We start from the raw sequence: 23,731 nt of genomic DNA on the forward strand, positions 1-23,731 counted from the left end.
CTGTTTCATGGTGACTTTAAGCATTTATGCTAAATCTTTTATTAAATTTCTTCTCTGAACACATGTATCACACTTATACATTTGCACTTAATGTATTTTCATTTTGATACTTTGCAATTAAAAATAGTTTTCAGATCAATCTCATAGTATTATAATGTCATCATAAACTTGAACACACCCATTCATCCTAAGGAATCTTGATGATCTTGTTCAGGTGAGTTTTGTGTCATTTCTGCAGAACTCCAAAGGAAAGTAAATTCCCCAGGTCAGACCTGATAATCGTATGAACGAACAAAACTAATGAGATCTGTTTGTAACCTCCTCTGAATATCTGCATTAAATCTGTTCTTATTGGAATTAACAGCAGGATGAAGAAGACTTTCACAATCATTATTTTATTTCTTGTGTGTGGTGAGTGTTTAGTCTTAACATTGATGCTTTCACTTTCATAATATATTCGGAAAAAATAAGCATTTACTAATCTTATACATTGCATTTATATTAACCAAGACGACTTACAAATTAAATTACAATTTTAATTTTAATTTTTATTATAAGTGCAGACATACAACAGATAGTTAAGTAGTAAACAACGAAAACATAACAGACAACAAAAACAACAATTGTGACAATGATTTGTTCTGCTAAATGATATAGTAAATAAATGGATAATAAATTAAACGGAAATATAGATGATAATATTGTTATGAAGCAATGATAATAAGCAAAATAATAATAATAATAATAAGACAAAAAATAGTAATAATAATTTAAACAGATAATAATACATATTTGGGTAGTATTAATAATAATAATAATAAATATAATATCATGTATATTATGTCATAATAGTATTTACAATAATAATGGTAATACCAATGATAATTCTAGGGATTGTTATGGTTTTAGGATAGTTTTTTTCCTAATCCCATTATAATAACTTAATAATAATAAATAATAAACAATGATTATTATTAATGATTATTATTAATAGTAATGATCATTATTAATAGCAATAACAGTAACAATACTGAAAACAATCAATATAATATTATATAAAATGATGGTGATGATATTAACATTTTGTAAAAAACAGCGATAGTATTAGTATTATCACTAATAATAATAATAATAATAATAATAATAATAATAATAATAATACCAACAACTACATTAACAACATCAATAGCACCCATACCCAACACATAACACACCAATCCAAACTTCTGTATCAGTGTTTGTTTCTTTTTCTTCTTTTTGATTCATGATAAAATGAATAATTGTATATGTAAATATGTCCAAGCTAAGGTGGTGCATTAAAAGAAAGATGCGGTGCATCAAAATCAGCATGTGGTGCATTAAAATCAAGGGTGGTATGTGTTGGGTACTAGATTTAGTTATATTTATGTATTTTAATTATGTTTATTTAATTTTGTTTTATAATATTTAAATCGAAACTTATACAAAATAAAAATATCATCCCAACACATTTCAATACCTCTATGTTATGGACAATAATATCACTATTACTATTAATAATAATAATAACAATAACAATAATAATAAAAAAAAATACAAAAATTTAACAGTAATAACAATAATAATCATAATAATATCAATCATAAGTGAACTAGGATGGGTGTGTTATCAGCATTAATAAGAACAATAATAATGGTTTCAAAATTAATTATAATGGTTTCAAATACAATAATAATAATAATAATATTAATAATTATAATATGAAAAGATAAAAAAAATAGATAAGTAACTAAATGCATAATGTTTTTTTGATAATAGTAACAATAATAGTATTAATAACAATAATAAAAAGTAGAAAATACATGATTATTAAGATAAATGTGTTATCAACATTGACAATAATAATAATAATAATAATAATAATAATAATGATGATGATCAGAGTATCCATAATAATTGTATTGAATTAAAAATAATTACATGATTAATTTCGATGAATGTTAAATATGTAATAGCTGTGTATGAGTATGTCATATGAGCGTGTTACATTTGTGTATGTTACGATGAGTATGTTAAATTTGTAATAGCTGAATGAGATCTGATCTAGATGGTTGTTGTTCCGAAATATAGTAATGTGGTGAAAAATATTCTAAGGAGATGTGATCTATGAGCAAATTTTTCCAATGTGTTATGTGTATAGTGTTCCGGGATTTCCAGTTCATGAAGATTGTTTTCTTGGCAATGGTTAAGGCCACCAGGAGTATTCTTTTGTTTATTATTTCGTGAGCGAAACTTGATAGATCACCTAGTAAACAGAGTAATGGGGATAGTGGGATGCAGCAGCCCAGGAGACAGGATAAGGATTCAGTGACCTCTTTCCAAAATTGCTTAATTGGTGGACAGAGCCATGTGGTATGGATGTATGTGTCGGGGCAATTTTGTGAGCAGTGCGAACAAATTTCTGATGTGAAACCCATTTTGGACATCCTTTCCCCAGTGTAATGTGTTCTATGAAGAGTTTTATACTGTATAAGCTGAAGGTTGGCATTTTTAGTCATAAAATAAATATTTTTGCAAATTTGAGTCCAGAAGTCAGTATCTGGAGCAATAGATAAATCTTGTTCCCGTTTGATTATTGGTAAGGTTATTATTTTATGCGAATTAGTTATAATTTTGTATATCTTAGAAAGTAGTTTTTTTGGAGAGGATATATTAACTAAATCTGCTAATGCTGAAGGAAGTTGAAGATTAAGGGTTTTGGTATTGATTTTGGATAAAACAGCGGATTTAAGTTGCAAATAATTCAAAAATTGGTTGCTCCCAATACTGTACTCCTGGACTATATATGAAAATGTGACCAATTTGTTAGATTGAAAAATGTGACCTATATGTGTAATACCCTTTTCTGCCCATTCATGAAAATTAAGTGATTTTTTGTTGCTTATGAAGTCAGGGTTGTTCCAAAGTGGAGTGAATTTAGATAGGGCCTGATTAGTGTTTGTGATTTGATGATATTTCCACCAGGCTGTCAGAGTTGAAGCTATTGTTGGTGCTTTAAAGCATGGGTGATGTTTAATTGACTGACTGAGAAATGGGATATCTGATATGTGCAAGTCTTTACATAGTGATTGTTCTATATCTAGCCATATTGTGTCGGACTGAGTGGGGTGAGTCCATTTATATATGTATTGGAGTTGGTTTGCTAATGAATAATGGTAAAAATGTGGGGCTTCTAATCCTCCTAAAACTTTGGGTTTTTGTAAAGTACTTAATTTTATACGGGATGGCTTATTTTTCCAGTAAAATCGGGTGATGATGGAGTCTAAAGATTTAAACCAGGTAAGGGTAGGTTGAGTTGGGATCATAGAGAATAAGTAGTTTATCTTGGGAAGCACAGTCATTTTGATTATAGCTATTCTTCCCTGGATGGAAAGTGGTAAATTGTGCCAGCGGAGAAGGTCATCTTCTAATGTTTTCAGTATAGGAGTGAAGTTGAGTCCTATCAAATCTGACAGCCTGGAGGAAACCTTGATACCTAAATAGGTGATGTGACCGGTGCATAGAGGGATGGGTGATGCCTGGGCTACCGCATCGCCTTTATTTTGATGTAGTGGCAGAATTGAAGATTTATTCCAGTTTATTGCATAATCGGAAATTCTAGAGTATGAATCAATGGTTTTTGTAATTTCTTGCAGAGACGATTGAGGTTTTTGTACAAAAAGTAAAATGTCATCAGCATATAAACTAATCTTATGTTGACTTTGGGGTGTATTGATTCCTCTGATGAGTGGGTTCTGGCGAATAGCTGCTGCTAAAGGTTCAATGAAGATAGTAAATAAAGAAGGAGAGAGTGGGCATCCTTGTCTAGTTCCCCTGTGCAATGTGAACCTTTGTGATGTTAGTCCATTGGTGGTGACTGTTGCAGAAGGTGCTGTGTATAAAATTTGTATCCAATTAATAAACGATTCGCCAAAACCAAATTTGTGTAATGTGGTGAATAGAAAGTTCCCTTTCAGTCGGTCACTACGACGTCACGTCGTGACCGACGAATTGGGAACTCGCTTAGAGAGACCAATCTGCTTCGTACTCTACTAAAACGCCAATGAACTTGGCATTGAGATATTTGCATAATGCTGGCGCCGCCCCGCCAGGTGCGTATATAAGCCACAGGTGCAAATATGGAAATTAGCTTTTTTCGCTTCGAAAGCCGGCATTATCTGCTACTGAGAAGCTACTCTCTGCTCTTCTGGGAACGGTTGCTGAAGTTGATTGACAAGCAGTACTGACACAGCGGACGCTCGCAGTATTCCACTGCTCTGCATCTTTTTTGTTTTGAGTTTAGTGTGTGCGTTGCCTCTCCCTGTGCGCATCATCAGCTGAGCACCTAAGAGTGATTTCCCTAAAGAGTGATACGTGAGAGCTCTGTGTCTTTTTAAAGACAGCCACTCTCTCGTATATTCGGAGATCAGCGTCCTTTTCAGGATAGCTTTTCCTCCGTGCGATCTTGGATGCGAGAAGTACAGGGATTCCAGTGACGGTCACGAGCGCTGTCTTCGTGCTATGGCATCGAGCACTCCGAGGCTGCGTTCGTGGAGAGCTTTTGCTCTCTCTGTGAGAGCATAACCCTCTTGGATTGCGGAGACGACTGTCGTTTCTACGGGAACGGCGTCCGCGCCTTTGCAGTGCTGAACGCCGCCATGGTGCGGCTGTCAAGCGCTCGCAGGACGCTCTTCGCATCACTACGCTGAGTAGGACGGAGGATGCGTCCTTCACCTACCGGCCTTCTCATCCTCAGCCGGTTGAGGCTCCGGTGGAGACTGCAGAGTCGTGTTCTGCGATTTCTGCCGAATCCACTGGACCTCCTTCTGGTCCCGTCACTTCTACAGCATCAGAGGGGTGCCCATTTTTTCCCTCCGAGGCGGAGTCTTCCCGGAGATGGCGGCCGTGCCCGCTCGAGCGGCGGAAACGGTAGAGTTGGAGGGGTTAATCCCTCTCCGCCCGAACCGTCCCGCCCACATGATTGGTACTTCGGAGCTGCCCGGGCCTCTACGGTCCTCACCTCCTGTGCCTGCCTTTCCCGACGGCACGAAGAGCTGACGTGATTTGCGGCCGTCTCGGCCGTTCAGCTTCACCCCTCATCTCCCTCACTAACGGAGCCGCTAAGGGGGGATCCCTTCAGTTGAGCGGGGGGTTGCGATGCAGCTGCGTTCCTGGAGGGACCTCCCAACCCTTCCCTCCCGTGTTTGTATAGACAGTCGTCCGGTTACGGGCGCTGCCCATCAGGCATGCGGAGACGCGGCTTCAGCCCTGCACGCATTAACGTACTGCAGGTTCACCAAACGAGGCTTTAGAGATATACGAGGGAAGCCGCGACCTTCAGTCGTTCGATGTCCACCACAGTGTTCAAGATCGCCACCCTTGGCTATGTCTGGCTTATATGACGGAACAACTTCATGAATGCTCCTGTCTCACAGACCGGCCTCTTCGGCGAGCCCGGGGAGTCGTATAGCTCCGCTGCGCAGACTGAGGCGATCTCCTAGGTCGTGCCCCGGCGGATGAGAGCTGCCCTGGTCCACCAACGCCGGGTCCTCAGTCTGCCTCTCGCCGTCCGCGTCCTGCGGCGGCCACCTCCGTTCCCCTCCTCGGACCCCATCTCGGCAGCGCAGGGGAACCGGTCGTCAGCAGCTCGCCCCGCCCGCTTAGCCGCTTCCCGTGAAAATCGGCAGTTTAAGTGGCCAGAGACGGGCGACCCGGAGTGGCAGAGGATCACTCTTCAGGAGACAGTGATTCGCTCCTTCCCCCGGTAGAGGGTCGGGTGGAAAATCCTTGGTTTGCATATGTTCCACCGGCTGTCCAGCCGGTACCCACTTAACCACACATAAGAGTGCATTCCTCTTTCCTCTCCAGGTCTCCGGAGGATCGAGAGAGCCGTGAGCGGGTACACACCAGCTCCCCTACCTCTCCTCTATCGCCAGCGGGTGTCCTGAGGAGTCCGAGCTCTCCACTGAGGAGACCGGACCACCAGCACCCTCATCGGAGTCTGCGCTCTCTGCAGAGGAGACCAGACGACCGTCACCCTCAGCGGGCTCAGGTCAGTGTCTCACACACACATACTGTAGATGTTTATGCTGTCACAGCAGACGCACCGGCAGTATCACCTGTCTCGCTTCGCTGCCCCACCGCGGGTACTTCGGTAGTGTCGTTAATTCTCCTCGTACGGTCCCGGGATGCTTCGCTTCAGTTCCCGGCCCGTCTCGTTGGGTTTTACGCACTATCCGCCTCGGTTAAGTAATACAATTACCGGCACTCCCCCAAATTCTCGGGCATTCGTTTCACTATAGTGAAGCGTCCGATGCACATGTACTGCGTGCAAAAGTCGATGTCCTGCTGGCGGAGGACGTTTCGAGCCGGTCCCTCTTACCGAGAATGATGATAGGGTTTTTCCAGCCTTTATCTCATAGTACCCAAAAATACGCGGTGGGTTACGACCGATTTATTTACGCACCGGCTCTACAAATCTGATCCTTTAGGATGATACGCCGAGGCTCGTATTTCAATATTCAGATCGGTTTGCAGCAGAGACCTGTAGACGTGTACTTCATGTGCCCATCTCCCCTCGCCTTAGACCGTTTTTCGCTCTGCGTTCGTGGAGTGGACATACTAATACTAAGTACACCATTCGAGCTGTCTCTCTCTCCCCGTGTCTCCATGGAAGTGCTAGTCACGGCATTTAAATCTCCGAGAGAGAGAGCGTTGTTCGCATTCTGCTTATATCTACGTCAACTATAATGGCTCGTTCTTGGCAAACGTGCGCGAACACAGAGATTTAATGCTTCAGCATCTCGCTCGTTTAAGTCATCAGGTCAGCTGGGAAAAGAGCAACTTTGCCCCGTGCAGAGGATCCTTTTCTCAGTATGGAAATAGACTCGATCGATTTATTGGCGTGTTTTACAAGAGCGCGCAACCAGTCAGTTCTGACTTGCCTCGGTTTAATTCGAGGGAAGTACGCGGTCCCTCTGAAACAATTTCAGAAGCTCCTGGACATATGGCAGCAGCTGCGGCGTGACATCTGCTCGAGCTGCTTCATATGAGACCGCTTCAGCATTGGTTCTACGATCGAGTCTCGAGGAGAGCGTGGCGCAATGGCATACACCGTGTAACCATTACACCTGCGTGTCATTTCTATTTTACCCCGTGGTCAGACGCAGCATTTCTGATAGCAAGATATGCCTCTGAGTCGGGTCTCCTGGCATTCTGTAGCATGCGATGCCCCCAGCACGGGATGAGCAGCCACGTATGACGGGCTTGCAGTCTCAGGGGTGTGCATAGCACCCCAACTGCCGCGAGCGGTGCGCTGTATATCTGGGACTTGTACGCTCCGCTATGGAGATGCGAGGGAAGGATGTATTAGCCGACACCGACAACATTGCGACTGTTGCGTTATTTACCGTTAAGGCGGTTTTTGCGCTCTCGTCACCTGTCGCATCTCGCTCGTCATCTCCTCCTTTGGAGTCAGAAGCATCTGAGGTCCCTTCGTGCCATTCACTTTCCGGGGACGCTCAAATACAGCGGCGGACGCGCTTTCCCGAGCTGCGCGCCCCGGAGAATGGCGACTCCACCCCCAGACGGTCCAGCTAATTTGGAATAAGTTCGGTCGTGCGCAGATAGATCTATTTGCGTCACCGGACGATACCCACTGTCGCCTGTTTTATTAACTAACCGAGGACAGCCTCGGCGTGGATGCGTTGGCACACAGCTGGCCGCGGGGGACGCGAAACTACGCATTCACTCCAGTGAGCTTAATTGCACAGACACTGTGCAAAGTCAGGCAGGACGAGGAGAGCCTTTCGTTAGTCGCCCCATACTGGACGACCAGGAATTGGTTTTCAGAGTTAACGCTCCTCGCGACAGCCCCTCCCTGGCGAATTCCCCTAGGAAGGACTTTCTTTCTTTAGGAAGGGGCACATTATGGCACCCGCGCCCCGACCTGTGGGATCTCCATGTATGGTCGTTGAGTGCGCGCAAGGTTTAGGTGATTTATCGCAAGCGGTATCTAACACCATCGACGCGGTACGAGCACCGTCCACAAGACGGGCTTACGCGCTTAAATGAAACCCTTTTCGTCACCTGGTGCTCTTCGCAACGCGAGGACCCCAGAGAATGCTTAACATTGTGCTTTTATATATCCTCAACATAGGTTAGATGGTAGGCTGTCACCCTCCACCATTAAAGTTGATATCGCCGCTATTCTGCTCATCACTCGCTTATTAACGGCGGATCAGTTGGCAGCATGATTTGGTTATTAGATTTTAAGAGGCGCTCGCAGGCTAAACCCCTCGCGCCCTCCCTCTATTCCTCCTGAGACCTGTCCATGGTGCTGAAGCCCTACTACAGGTTCCGCGTTCGAGCCTTTGCAGTCTGCGAGTCTGAAGTTTTTGTCAATGAAAACTCCGACCCTGCTAGCATTGGTCTCCGTGAAGAGAGTAAGGAATTTACATGCATTCTCTGTTGACGATTCGTGCCTTCAGTTTGGTCCTGCTGTCTCACTGAGACCCAGACCAGGCTACGTGCCCAAAGTTCCCACCACTCCCTTCAGAGATAAGGTGGTGAGCTTGCAAGCGCTGCCCCCCGGAGGAGGGCAGACCCAACCATGGCTTTATTATGCCCCGTACGAGCGTTACGCATCTACGTGGATCGCACACAAAGCCTTAGGACCTCAGATCAGCTCTTTGTTTGTTACGGTGGTCAGCAGAGAGGGAAAGCTGTCACTAAGCAGAGGATGTCTCATTGGATAGTTGATACTATCGCCCTTGCTTATAATCTGCAGGGCATTCCTTGTCCATTTAATTTGAGAGCTTACTCTACTAGAAGTGTAGCCTCATTTTGGGCATTCGCTCGTGGTTCCTCGCTAACAGACATCTGCAGAGCTGCTGGTTGGGCGACACCTAATACGTTCATTAGATTTTACAGTGTTCGTGTCGAGCCTGTCTCCTCTCATGTTCTTTCCTCGTTAGAGGAAGCACAGAGAACAGGCTCGCAGGTCGGCTTGCAGCCTCCGACTGCTGCTCCAAACTGAGCTCAGTATGGAAGGCCTTCGAGGCAAAAACGCGTAATAAATTGTTTTGCCTTCCTCCGCTGCCTTGGCAGCCTGATGTTGCGGAGCATCCGCTGCCAGCCTCTCACTAGCTGCATCCTCGCGAACCTGTGTTTGGCTCGGGCATCCACATTGCGTCCCACCGGGTTCCTTTGTGAGTATTTTTCCGTGGGGTTAATCCTACTAGCCCACGTTTCCCTCAGCAGAGCACTGCTTTGCTTACACAGCCACGGCTGTCATTTATACCTCAACTACGGTTGACTTTCGCCCACCAATAGCCCTTAACGGGGCGGTGGCTTCCGCAGCGTCCCTATACCGCTCAGATAGGGCGCTTCCCAGTCGCTGGCACTACTGTGGGGTTAAAGGAACATCTAGTGCCCGGCCTTCTGCCTTAAAACCTAATTCTCCTTATCCTTAAGTGGAACCGGAGGGCTTTACGCAGACACTGGAAGAGGTCAGCCCTCAGTGGCGTTTTGGTAGGGATTCCCAATTCGTCGGTCACGACGTGACGTCGTAGTGACCGACTGAAAGGGAACGTCTCGGTTACGTATGTAACCCTCGTTCCCTGAAGGAGGGAACGGAGACGTCACGTCCCGTCGCCACAGGGCTGCTCCCTGCTGTTTATCGGCCGGTCACACTTTCCGGCTTTCTCAGCGAAATGAAGCTAATTTCCATATTTGCACCTGTGGCTTATATACGCACCTGGCGGGGCGGCGCCAGCATTATGCAAATATCTCAATGCCAAGTTCATTGGCGTTTTAGTAGAGTACGAAGCAGATTGGTCTCTCTAAGCGAGTTCCCAATTCGTCGGTCACGACGGGACGTCTCCGTTCCCTCCTTCAGGGAACGAGGGTTACATACGTAACCGAGACGTTCCAATTGACTCTATCGAAAGCTTTCTCTGCATCTAAAGTGACTATACTGGTGTTTTCCTGCTGTAGTGATGAATAATGAATCAAATCGTATAGTCTGCGTGTATTGTTGGATGCTTGTCTACCTTTGATAAAACCGGTCTGATCTGGGTGGATTATGAATGGGATAATTTTTTCTATTCTATGTGAAAGAGCTTTACTAATTATTTTACTGTCTACATTGATGAGAGATATAGGACGATAGTTGGAAGGGAGTGTTGGCTCTTTATTAGGTTTGGGTATGAGTGAGATAGTGGCTGTATTCATGTGCACAGGTAGTATTGAGGTTTCTTTAATTTCTGTTATTGCTCTGATAAATAATGGAGATAAAATGGACCAGAAGTGTTTGTAGAACTCAGCAGGAAAGCCATCCGGTCCTGGTGCTTTATTATTAGGCATTTGATTCAGAGAGTTATGAAGTTCTTCTTCTGTAATTGGTTTGTCCAGTGTGTTGATTTGTTCTGTGTTAAGTTTTGGAAGTTGAATATTATTGAAAAATGAATTAATATCCTCTTGTCTTGTGGTATTATCAGATGAGTAAAGTTTAGCATAGAAATTTTGGAATATTGCATTTATTTCTTGAGGGGAGTTTGTAGGCTTTCCTGCTGAATTCTTGATAGTTGAAATTGTTACTTTTTCTCTGTTCTTTTTTATTTGATTTGCCAAATATTTACTGGATTTGTTGCTATGTTGATAGGTTTCCTGGCGGAGTCTCTGAATTAGAAATATGTTTTTCTTATTGATGATTTCATTTAGCAAGAATCTTTGTCTTCTTAATTCATTATATATTATTTCTGTTGGGTTATTTGCATGTAAAATTTCAAGTTCTTTTATTTTTTTTCTAGTCTAATTTCTTCTTGTTTTTCTAATTTCTTTTTATGGACAGAGAAGGAAATGATTTTACCTCGTAGAACTGCTTTACCTGTTTCCCAAAGCAATGAGGCTGAAGATTTGGGCGAATCGTTTATTTCTAGGAAGGATGTCCACTCTCTTTTAATATAACTGTCAAACTCTGGGTCTTTAATGAGTGATATGTTAAATCGCCATCTAGTGTTATGTTTATGTAAATTATCTGTATTCCATATAAATGTTACTGGTGCATGGTCGCTGATACTGATGGAGTGAATTTGGTATTTAGAGATATTGGGAATGATAGAATTGCTAGTTAGGAAAAAGTCGATGCGGGAGTAACTTTTATGAACTGGTGAGAATGTATATTCTCTGTCAGTTGGGTGTTGTAGCCTCCAACCATCACCAAGGCCAAAATCCTTCATAAACTGGATTATTGTATTGGTAGATTGCCAGGTGCGTTTATTACCTTTAGATCTGTCAAGTGATGTGTCCAATATTGTGTTAAAATCACCTCCTATAATGACTGGTCCATTGGAGACATTTGAAATGGAAGAAAACACAGTATGGAAAAAAATGGGGTTATCTGAATTTGGGCCATAAATGTTGGCGATTGTTACCGGGTTATTGTTAATGGTTATGTTTATAATAATAAAGCGTCCTTCTGGGTCTGAAATTGTTAAATTATGGACTAACTGAATTTTTTTGCTTATTAAGATACATACTCCTCTTTGTTTTGAATTATAGGTGGCTGAAAATGAATGGATGAATTTTGGTGATCTTAGGGTGTTTTGTTTTGAATCTGTAAGGTGCGTTTCTTGTAGTAAACATATATCTGCTTGTAGAGTATCCAAATAGTTAAGAATTTTATTTTTTTTTGTCTGAGAGCCGACACCATGGATATTCCAAGTTATAAATTTTAGTTGCATGTTAATCTAATATTCCTATACTGGTATGTATGTATGTATGAGTTGTGCAGAACATCAAACACAGAACAATAAAACATAATAACACTAGACAAACCTAGCCCATAACAAAACATACAAAAAAACAAAACAAAAAAACACATAATTTGAAAAGTAAGATCTTGGTGACTGATGTGCATGTTGGTGTAGTGCAGCGAGACTTCAGTGCACTATAATATAATATAGATGTAAGAAAATGGGGAGGGGGTGTCATTAAAGGTTATTGTGTTATCGCTGGGATGATATTGTTTAGGGGGGATGCTAGTAAAGCCAGGGGGTAATGTTCTTATCTTTGAAAAGCTGTCCATCGACGTACAATTTGTCCACTGTAAGTATTGCTTTCTTGCCTTCTTTTATCATCTGTTTGCGAAGGGGGAATAGCTGTTTACGTCTATGGATGATTTCTTGTGGAAACTGATCGTTAAGTCCATAGTGAGTGCCCTTTAACTGTCTTCCCTGTCGATGAACCAGTTCTTTCTGTTTAAAATGTTCGAATTTGACAATGATTGGGCGTGGTCGGGTGGCGTTACTGAGCTTTTTCCCCAAACGGTGAACACGATGAAAAGTAATATTATCGACGGTTTCAGTTGTGAGTTGGAGTTGTTTAACCATGAAATCCTTGACTGCTCTCTCGGGTTCGTCAACAGATGCTTCAGGAATGCCGGTGAAGAGTAGATTGTCTCTCATGCTGCGTGTTTGTAAGTCCAAAATAGTTTCTTTCATAATTTTGTTTTCGGATGTGACGGAAGCGAGTTGAGTTGTGACTGTGGACAGTTGCGTTGAGATGATTTTAACCGAGTTTTGAAGCTAACTGTTCTCTTGTGTGAGGGTGTCGATCTGTTGTTGGCTGTATTCCAGGCTGTGGCGGAGTTGTTGAAATTCTTTGTGCAAAACTTCTATCAATGCCACTCTGGCGTCCAGGCCGGATAATTTATTGTCTATAGATGTAAGTATGTCGCTTACCTCGAGACAGCACGGAGGGTGCGGAGATGTGGGTGAAGAGGAAGCATTGGATGGAACGGGAGAGCCTGATGTGCGTGTTTTTTTTGCTTTTTGAGAGCGTCCCATGATGCAGAGTCTATTGTAGCATTCGTCGATATAATCTTCTAAATGATCCAGGTCCGAAATATAATCCAGTTTATTGCATTTGTTAAGAATGAAGTGAAAAAATAAAGTCCAAGAAAAGTTTATTGACTTCTAGCAGCAGCGCGCCGCCATGTTCATTCACGCACTCGTCTCGCGAGAGTTTGACATTCACAGAGCCGCCAGGTATAAGCTATACAAATTACAATTTGTATAGCTTATACCATATAGCACTTTTTAGTAGCTTTTACGAAGAAAAAAAATCACAATAAACTTGTTAAATAGTATACATAAAGTACAGTTGCCATTTTTATTCTGCTCCTAAAAAGATTGTACTAAAAAGAAGTATACTTTTCCTGAGACGATGACATTAGGTCAAATGTAACCCAGTCTGTTTAAAAGCACTAAAGTTGGGAACTTTTAAAGGAGGCCCACCGATCAAACACTTTCTGCCTCCGCCACTGATAATTCTACAATGTTTTAAATTACTATTTTATTTTTTGCGGACAGCACTTTCGGGAATGAATGGAGGTAAGAAATTTAAGACTTGGGTAAATTAAATTTAAGACCTAGGATAAAATCTGGGCATTTTTAAGACTTTTTAGGGCTTTAGATTTAACTTTCTGAATTTTAGACGTTTTAAGACCCCGCAGAAACCCTGCAACATGATTAAAATTTTTCTGGATCAAATCAGCTACAGTGCCATTATTCTCTGTATTTCAGGAGGTGTGTTTGGTGATCCAGATAAAGTAAAGTCAGTGACAGTGACGGCTGGAGATTCAGTTACTCTACACACTAATATCACTAAAATACATGAGGATGATGTGATCTGGTGGAGGTTTGGAGAAGGCAAATCTAAAAGTCTTTTAGTTGAAATTGCTATATCGAAGATCTTGTATGCAAGTGGGAGATTCAGAGACAAACTGCAGATATCGGACAGTAAGATCGGAGATCTCACCATCATGAACATGAAGATCAAATACTCTGGACTATATGAAGCAGAGATCAACATTGACACTGGAACAGTATACAAGAGATTTAATGTTACTGTCATTGGTGAGTGTAAATGTGTTTTGTCAAGATGTTTGCTTTACCAATTAATTTTTATTTAAGCCTTATTGCTCTATCTTTGAAATATTTGTTTTTGTAGAATCTCCTCCTGTTATTAATGCTGGACCAAGTGAAGTTGCGTCTTTTACAGTAAAGGAGGGTGAATCTGTTAGTTTACCCTGTAATGTTCAAACACAAAGAGATGCTCTGATAGTTTGGAGGTTTGGAGATGAAAGGGCTCTCATAGCTGAAGTTGATATGGAGGATGATATGATCTCATTATTTGATGGTACTGATGGAAGTTTCAAAGACAGACTGAAGCTGAATGGTCAAACTGGAGATCTCACCATCACTAACAGCAAACCTGAACACTCCGGAGTTTATCAGCTAAAGATCAGCAGTAACACACAGACCTTATACAAGACATTCAGTGTTATTGTCAGGGGTGAGTATCTCAGATCACGTAAAGATGATTAGTAAAGAAGATTAATCAACTGTGTTTAAATAATTCCATTTAACTTGATTTCCTTTGAACATTTGAAGGCCTGCTAACCTAGGTGTTTTCAGCAATATAAACATTACAAAATGCCATGACAAAGTTAATTGTGTACGTTGCATTATTTCATTACATTGGCCGTTATAATGTCACTATACATGATTATTGCTATTTATCATAATAGTTTGCAAATTGTGCATGTTAACACTATTTACAATCTCTAGGCTTATTTATGTCCTGATAATTATGTGAGATATTGACATCTGTTGTCATGATAATCACATGACATACTACAAGCAAGCGCAACAACATACAACATAGATCACAAACAAGTTTACAAATAAGAGATTAAATTACTAGTCCATCAACAAGATTGCCAGATCAGCATCCGTCTCGCATCCAGTGCTGTCTTTTAGCTCACGCCAACGAGTAAAAGCCTAATGGTCCGGTTCCTAATGCGGTCAGATTCTCTTTTCCTTTTCGTACTCTCTTCCGAACACGCTTTCTTAACATTTCCATCGTTGAGCATCATGTCTCAAATTTGCGCGTGCAGTTGTTGTTTATAGGCTTGTTCGACTTCATGCAGCGCTGCAAGAACCGACAGCCGTGTGACGTCAAAGCACAGCGAGAATGATCTGAGAAATCATACGAAGTGTAATTTCGTTTTACTCTTGCGGCAGTTTGACATCATCCATCTGTCAGTTCTAGCGGGGCTGCACGAAGTTGAACAAGCCTAACGTGTGTGATGTTGTTGCAGTAAAGCAAGTTGTGATTCTCGTGAGATTTGTCAGGGGTGCTCCTCTCAAGCTTGCATTACTGTTTTTTCTAGCGGAGTCCTCCCCGGGCTTCAACACGAGAATGATTCGTCCTACTATGACTTTGTTTACCATCAAAATAACTCTGAAGCTGTTATATTAAGGAAAAATAACTGCATAGTGTGTCTTAAATGTGACATCACATTGATAGGGGATTGAGAACATGACCCTCGCAGATCTGCGGAGATGGGTTTCTATCCTCCGGGAGCGTCAACCCCCCACGGTTGCAGAGCTCCGGAATGATGATCTCTGCAACATGGAGTCCCCTCCGGCTCTCAGCACCCAGGCTGGCGGCTGGCTTGTGTTCTACAATGCCTCGGGTATCTGTTGGTCCTTCCGATAAAGACTCTATTTCTGTCACTGCATTGGATGGGGGCCGTCTATTTCTGAGGCCGGCTCGGATCTGTTCCTACCTTCAGGCTGGGTAACACAGCCCGTGTTTGACCCTGAGATGACAGCCATGCTCGCTAGGGTGGCAGTCGCAGTCGGCTTGGAGTGGACTCAACTTCACCCACTCGAACCGTCCAGCCCTTGATGATTGGTGAACTAACTGCATTTGCGTATCGGGCCAGTGGGAAGGCGGCCTCCGCAATTCACGCCATGATATTGTTGCAGGTCCTTCAGGCTAAGGCTTTGAAGGATTTGCATGAGGAAGGGCACACCTCAGCTGACTTTTGTCTGGCAGACATGAAGGATGACGATAAGAACAGACTCTTGAATGCCCCGATCTCCCAGAATGGCCACTTCGGCAAGTCATTCAAGAACTTCGCCCAACAGTTTTCAGCTGCCCAGAATCAGACTGAGGCCATTGTTGACATCATGCTGCATCGGAAGAAAGCTGCCACTTCAAGTCCCTCTACATTGGCGCCTCAGTCTGCTGCCCACTGAAGGTGGCCCTGCGGTGGCCGCCTATGTTCCTTCACCATGGACTACATCTCGGCAGTGCAGAGGAACCGGTCACCAGCAGCCTGCCTCGCCTGCTACTTGTGGAGGAAAACATAAGAGCAAGCGGCCCTGAGATGGGCGACCTGGAGATGGAGGGGAGCACTCTTTGGGAGAGATGGTGATGGCACCACTCCCTCACCTGGAGGAGGGCCGGGTGGAAAATCTTTTGTTTCAGTTAATTTCAGTTTCGTCGGCTTTTCCGCCAGCACCCACAAATCCACAAAAGGAGTGAATTCCCCTTCCTTCCCCAGGTCTACAGAGGAAAACTGCCCTTCCTCTGCCAGCAGGTGTGTCGAGCAGCTTGGTTACCCCACAATGGAGTCTTACCTGTTCAGCCACCCATCATTGGAGCCAGGTAAATGTTACACCACAAAATGGCTCTATTTGTGTGGACACAGCACACACACCAGTTGTGTCACCTTTGCTCTGCTGCCCCACTGCGGGTACACTGGTAGTGCTGTTAATTACACTTGGACTTGCTTGGTCCATGGGCTTCCCAGTTCATTGCGTTGGCTTTTTCGCCCCGGCGTCCCCCAAATTTTCAGACATCTGCATAACTACGGTAAAAGGTCTGATGCACACATACTGCGTTCGGCTACTGGTGAAGGCCACAATAGAGCTGGCCCCTCTAGCCGAGATAAGGTAAGGGTTTTACAGCCCCTACTTCATAGTATCCAAGAAAAGCAGTGGGTTACGATGGTTCATCTAGGTTGTCTACAAATCGGAAGGTTGGTGGTTACTAGATTCTATAGTGTTTGTGTTGAGCCATGTGTCGGCTTGCAGCACCATTTTCTGGTACTACACTCGTAGTGCCATAAATGCTTTACAAAAAGTATGATACTCCTCCATTGCCTTGGCAGTCAATGTTGTTGTGAGCCTTTCATCAGCTGTATTCATAGTAACTTGTGTTAACACTCGGGGGTCGACGGTGGCGCGGGCGCCGCAAAGTCTTTATTTTTCAATCACTCCGCAAAGAGAGTTAGATAACTCTGCTGATTTTGGTCATACAGACATGATTTATACATCATTTAAAACGTTAAAGTGTCTAGTTTTTTTCTGTCCACTCCCAATAAAAACAGAATGTTGTGCTTTTCGCAAAATTAAGAAAATAAACATGATGCGTGTTTTGTTCTCTCTCCCTCAGTGAAGTCCTTTCAGAAACACGTCAGAAAAATTAACTGTAACTTAAGGAATACTTGTCATATCAACAAAAGATACATATCTACATAATGCTTGGAATGTCTGCTTTTGGAAGATGAAATCGAAAACAAATATTGTAATTCGTTGTTAACTGTGTTAGAAGAGGGAGATGTACCGTCTTTCTCGTGTTCCTGCCTTATCTATAATGAGCCACGCCCCGCTCCATTGAAGAGAAGAGCAGAGATCATCCATATTCATTAGTCAACCCCAGTCAATGGAGACTCCGTCTCTGTAGCCATTCAGTCAGTGGCAGTGCTGTGTTGAGTTTTAATCCAAGTGTTGGTGACATGACATCTACTTGTTTACTCAGACTGTAACCTCCAGACGCGAGTGTGTGTGCTTCATCAAACAGACGCGATCGACGTCCAAACGCACACACAAATAACTTACCTCATATTTGACGGGCTTTGTGGTATCATTATAAGATATGCGATTGTAAACATCACATCTACTTGTTTACTCGCGCCTAAAGTTATCTCCAAACAGACGAGTGTGTGTGCTTTGTCAGTGACGCGATGTCCAAACGCACACACAAACACGATGCCTCATATTTGACGCGCTTTGTGGTATTCTTATAAAAGGTGCCATTGCAAACATCACTACTACTTGTTTACTCGCGCATAAAGTTATCTCCAAAAAGACGCGAGTGTGTGCTTCATCAGTGTGGCAGGATCGAGGTCCAAACGCACACAAAAACACAAGATGCCTCATATTTGACGCGCTTTGTGGTAAAATTATAAAGTATGCTCTCTCGCCTGTAAATACAAGTTATCTCCAGGCGCTTATGTTTTCTTTGTGCTTCCGTCAGACGCGGTTGACGGCCAAACGCACACACAAACACACAATGCCTCATATTTGACGCACTTTTGTATTAAGACGGATCTAAACACATCTAAAACCCTGTTTGTTCGCGTATATCTCTACACGGTAAGTTTATTTAACGCAGGATCACGCATGGGAAGGCATTTCTTTTGTGTTGCTTTCACAAACAAACACGTAAAAAGGCGTCGTCTTACTGCCTAAAGGCATTATGCAGCTCATTATGGAAGTGTTTTGTTCTTCAGCTGTCAATCACAGATATTCAAGAGCTTCCAGCCTCCTTGCATATTGCCTTCCTAACCAAAAAGTGACTTTGAAATTGTAAATCAACATTATTGTCTTATGTAAATGAGTAAGCAGAATGATTTTCACATCATTTTAAAGAAAAAACTCTAGACTACTAGATCCTGTATTGAAAAGTCTTGGGAAAACATGTTTAGTATGAGTTTTTTTTACTTATATCAGTCACTTAAAAATTTAGCTTTTTCAAAAACCACGCATAAACATTTTTCTCTCAAAAATACAAACATGTTGATCATATAATATAGTAGCCCAGTTTGTGCTGAACACAGTGTTATAAGACTTTTGCCATTATTATGTTTTTAAGCTACTGAAAAAAGCACAAATGTCAGTGCATGCCAAAACTTCTCCAGGCCCCTAAAAACCCCTTAGACCCCAGAGGGTTAAGGCCTGGCGTCCATAAAGCATCCCGTATGCAGGGTTCCTATGTGTGTATTTTCCATGGGGTTAAAGGAGCATTTCACCTGTAAAAACATTAATCTTTATTGAAAGTGCGTCATATTGGCCTATTTGACAGAGAAAAGGGGTGTTTGTAGTCTCACCCCCTCAACAAAGATATTGGACTTCCTGCTTTCAATGGTGCAAAATGATGATTTTTACATTATTGAAAGAAGGAAGTGCAACACTGAAATCTGTATTTTTCCTGTCTCAGCTGCAACTGAGGAAATGATGCACAACCATTCAAAAACATGACTGGGGTTCTAACTATACAAAGCTTAATGCAAATGGGTGAAGTGTCCCTTTAACAATACCATGGTTGTTCCATGTTGTATTATGCCACCTATTAAACCTTCTTAGCGGGTGGCTTCCGCAGCATTCCTAATTCCGCCCAGATGGGTTCGTTCGTGAGTTAAGAAACAAGTAGTGACCAACCTTCTGCAGTAAGCCCAGGTTCCACCTCTTTAGATCTAGAGATGAAAGGGGTACGCAGGCACTGGAAGGGGCAGCTTCTGTGGCACTTTGGTAGGGATTCCCCTAATGACGTCGTAGTGACAGACTAAAAGATCGTCTCATATGTAACTACTCTCGTTCCCTAAAGGGGAACCATTACTGATGTTGGCTGGGCACTAGATGCTCGGCTTTCTCAGCTAAAATAGCTGACTGGGTATGGCATCTGCCTCTCATATTATACAATGCAGATACCAAGATCATTGGCTTTTTACAAGTTTATCAAAGTTTATTGGTCCCATGAAGCACATTCCCGATACGACGGTCACAATGTGACGCCTCCGTTCCCTGCCTTTAGGGAATGAGGATTACATAGGTAACAGAGACATTTTGTGTGACTGTTGTGGTCAAAAGGAGATTACACAAAGAAGAATAGATGGATTTGTATAATTGCAGGATGCACTGAAAAAACGAACTTTTTGGTGTAGTAATATTTATTAGATTGACTCTCATAATTTCTACATAATAATATTAACATTTTTGAGAACTAGATTTTCCTAAGTAAAATGATGATAAATACACAATTAATTCATGTAAAAAATGAACTGTGTGGGAATAGTAAGTCTTATTAGATATTTTCTTGTATTATTTAACTGTTTTATAGTCACTGCACATAGTCCTAAAATAATTAAGTACATTTTAATCATCAAACTAAAAAATCTAAGTAAAATTTACTTACATGTATTTGCACATGTTGTAAGAAATACCCACAATTCTTTGCGCCTGAATATTTTTATTTTTTAAGCTTTATCACAGAATAAGAACTGATAAGAACTTTAACTACTTAAATATTTGTTAGCAAAATGTCATAAAGGTTTAAGCTCTTATATTATTGATGTTGTTTTGTTGTAAATAATAATTTTGTGAAGTCACCGTTCAGGAGATCAGTGTTTCTTTACATGAACCCTGTTCAGAACATTGTATTGTAATTCTTTCCACAGTGCTGATAATGCATGTCAGAAACACAGTTTGTGTGCGTTTCTGTTCCGAATCAAGTTTATTCAATGACTGACTTGTTGTCAGTCATGAATATTGTGTTATAATGCCATTTATAATACTAAAAATTACTAGGTCCATAGGAATATGTTAAAGAAAATAACAAACAGAAAATACGATTTATTTAATATTATTAGGACAGCAATGCTTCAATTTTCAAAAAAAAACTAATAGACTTTACCTAAACGATTAAAATAAATCTAACTTCTAAATAAAATAATTAAGTAACATTTAATAAAATATTTAACATATGTTTTATCATGCAATTTTAAGTAAATTTTACTTGATTTTAGTAGGTAAGTTTTACTTATAAAAAAGCAGTAAATTTTACTTAAAAAAAGTTTGTGCAAATTGTTACGAGGATTTTTTTAAGTAAATTTTACAAGTTGTTTTTTTCAGTGTGTTTCTGCACATACTGGCGATTAATTTTCTGCTAGAAACACATTTAAAACACATTTTGTAGGTTGGGGGGCTTTAAAATAAGAGCATTAAATAATTAGATTTTTTTACTCTTCTGAAACTCATTGCAGGAATGTGTATATTTAATCTAAGTGTCTCTCTTTATCATTATAGGAGCTGGATTGTCTTCAGGTGGTATAGCAGGATTAATTTTTTTCTTTCTCCTGATTATTGCTGCTGTTATTGCTGCTGGTTGGATTTTGTATCGTCGCAGGGTCTCTGAACTCCAATGTAAGTTTAATCTCAAGATAAAACAGCAATAAAATTTTTTTTTTTCATTAGAGTGAGACAAAAAGTAACAGCCTCATAGTCTGTTTGTAAGGGATAGAGCGCCCTCTGGTGGCCAACAGCTTTTTACAAACTGCAGGTTACATGTCGATGTTGTTAGCCTTATCACAGTGGTTCCTTAGCGCTCTTACCCAGAACATTTTAGATGTCTCCATATATAAAACACCCGGGGTGAGTTCAGCCCCAACCAAACATAAGGAGACATCTAAAACATTCTCGGAGGGGGGTCCAAGGCCTGGAGTTGAGAACCAATGCCAAGGCTAGGGCTCAAGCCCCAAGTGATCTGCCCAGAAGAAAGAGCAGTGAAGGAGGAGATGGGGAGGAGAAGGAGGAGGGATACTGGAAGAATTGCAACTGGATGCAGAGGCACTGAGACTGCCTAACATACACTCTTAAAAATAACTGACGGGCTAAATGTTTAGGCTCCTCTCGAACCTACATTTAGAACTTTACTTAATTATCTGCATTGTTTCATAAACAATATAGTAGAGATGTTTGTTCTTCTTTGGTCAGATTAAAAAAAGTTAAAAGTGCTATATAAATAAAATTGAATAGACAGGTGGAAACAATAGTTTAATTTAAAAGATGATTTTCTCAAAATGCCAAATTTTAGGCCATTATTTACCAGCTTGAAAGTAAGATGCTTTGTTGTCTAAATGTCTTTTGAAATTTCAGTCCTGTCAGATAACTTGGACGTATAAAACCCTGAATGTTTTCTGTTTGTCTGAGACAGATGAAATGGAGATTGTGTCAGTGATTGAGGGAAATTCTGCCACATTGAAAACTGAGATCACTGAATATGATCCCAAAGATCATGAAATAATTTGGAGGTTTGGAGACAATGACCACATGATCGCTCAGAATCACAAAAAGACCAATGATGTCTCATATGTTGATGATGAGAGGTTCAAAAACAAACTTCATCTGAATAAGAAGACTGGAGATCTCACCATCACAGATATAAGAATCAGGAACTCTGGAGATTATCACATGAAGATCACCAGCAGAACCAGAATTAACAGAATCACCAAATATAAGACATTCAAAGTTGTTGTCCATGGTGAGAAGTTCAAATTCTCCACATTTTTTTAATTATCTGATAATATATAGGGCCAGATATACTAATGTTTGCATATTACTGGTATTTGTACCATTATTTAACGCTGAAAAAAGCATGTTTTAAATTACTTTGCTTGAAATGGCTGCAATTATTGCTAAAAAAAGAGGCATCAAGGAGATCAGAGAGTGTGTGATACTATGCAGAGGATTGTTTTAACATGTAATAGTTTATTTGGAATGCAAGAGGAACATATTATTTAAAAAAATGCCAAGCCATGTTATTTTTCATTTGCTAAAAGAAATAAAATAGAATTTAGTAGAATTCTGTCCTTCAGTTCTTTCAGTGTCCTATGGCTTTATTAGCTGGGATTACACCCCACATTTTCCGCTGTGATGTCGGTGGTGCTGAACTCAAGATCAGCTCTGCTTATTTGAGACCTTGAACTACTTTCCGACCTTGAACTAATTTGCGCTGCTCTTAGTAGATTATGTTGTTAATTATGGAAATTTGCTGTTGCGCCTGTGTTATTTAATTTGCAACTTTTTAGTAAATAACCCACAGATATTACCACTCCCATATGCACCTTTTTTTGTGAACATGCTAATTTGCCCCATTTAGTAAATCTGACCCTTAGAGTGTCAAAATGTGTAGATGTTATCAGTCTGTGTAAGAACGTAATAGAAACATGAATTTAGTGCTGATGTCATAAGATTTGTGCACCTGTTATATATTTTACTCATGTGTCAATATTTCTTTATTTTTTAAATCGTAGAAACACTAAATGTCACAGAAGGAGAATCTGTTGAACTACAGACGGGCATTTCTGAACTACAGGATGATGATCAGATACAGTGGAGATCTGAAACTAAAGATGTCATGATAGCTGTAAGAAATGGAAAGAGTAATGATGAGATCTCAATAAACTGTGATGATGATGAGATGTTCAAAAACAGACTGACGCTAAATAATCAGACTGGATCTCTCATCATCACAAACATTAAAAACTCAGACTCTGGAGTTTATGAACTACAGATTAAGAACCAAAATATAACTTCATATAAGAAATTCAGTTTTCTCGTAGAGCGTGAGTAGCTCAAATCTTTTTTAAATGAATACTAGGGTGGTCCTTAATTTTCAACTTTTAGAAGTTCATGCTCTCACCCCACCAATATGTTTGAATAAAAAAAATTGTTTTTTTTTTTAAATATTAATTAATATTTAGAGGTTTGCTCAAGACCTTTGAAGTTTAACACATTCCCGTATTATGTGATACTTTGTGCTAGCATGTATGATTGTTTAATAATATATACTTATGGCAGCAATGGACTTATTTGAGCCTGCTCCATGCAATTAAAACTCCTGTTCGTGATATGTCTTTCAAAGCAAGAAAGCTTCAATTTGAATGAAGCACAATAGACAAGACAATGGCTGAAGCGACACGAATCAAGCTATATGGTTACTTGGATCAAAAGAG

At 41.0% G+C, this 23,731-nt stretch overlaps 1 protein-coding gene across 1 annotated transcript in view; it reads left to right on the forward strand.

Moving 5' to 3' along the window:
• Window positions 1–300: 300 nt before the first annotated feature.
• The window catches only part of LOC135748079 (uncharacterized), a 42,069-nt gene continuing 18,638 nt past the window's right edge, over window positions 301–23,731 (forward strand). Inside the window, exons 1-6 of the mRNA XM_073813629.1 lie at window positions 301–411; window positions 13,605–13,937; window positions 14,032–14,376; window positions 21,024–21,140; window positions 21,931–22,257; window positions 23,030–23,341. Coding sequence (XP_073669730.1) covers window positions 369–411; window positions 13,605–13,937; window positions 14,032–14,376; window positions 21,024–21,140; window positions 21,931–22,257; window positions 23,030–23,341 — 1,477 coding nt within the window. The 5' untranslated portion in view covers window positions 301–368. The remainder of the gene's footprint in view (window positions 412–13,604; window positions 13,938–14,031; window positions 14,377–21,023; window positions 21,141–21,930; window positions 22,258–23,029; window positions 23,342–23,731) is intronic.

Source organism: Paramisgurnus dabryanus, chromosome 24, assembly GCF_030506205.2.
Source record: "Paramisgurnus dabryanus chromosome 24, PD_genome_1.1, whole genome shotgun sequence".
Classification (NCBI taxonomy): Eukaryota; Metazoa; Chordata; class Actinopteri; order Cypriniformes; family Cobitidae; genus Paramisgurnus; species Paramisgurnus dabryanus.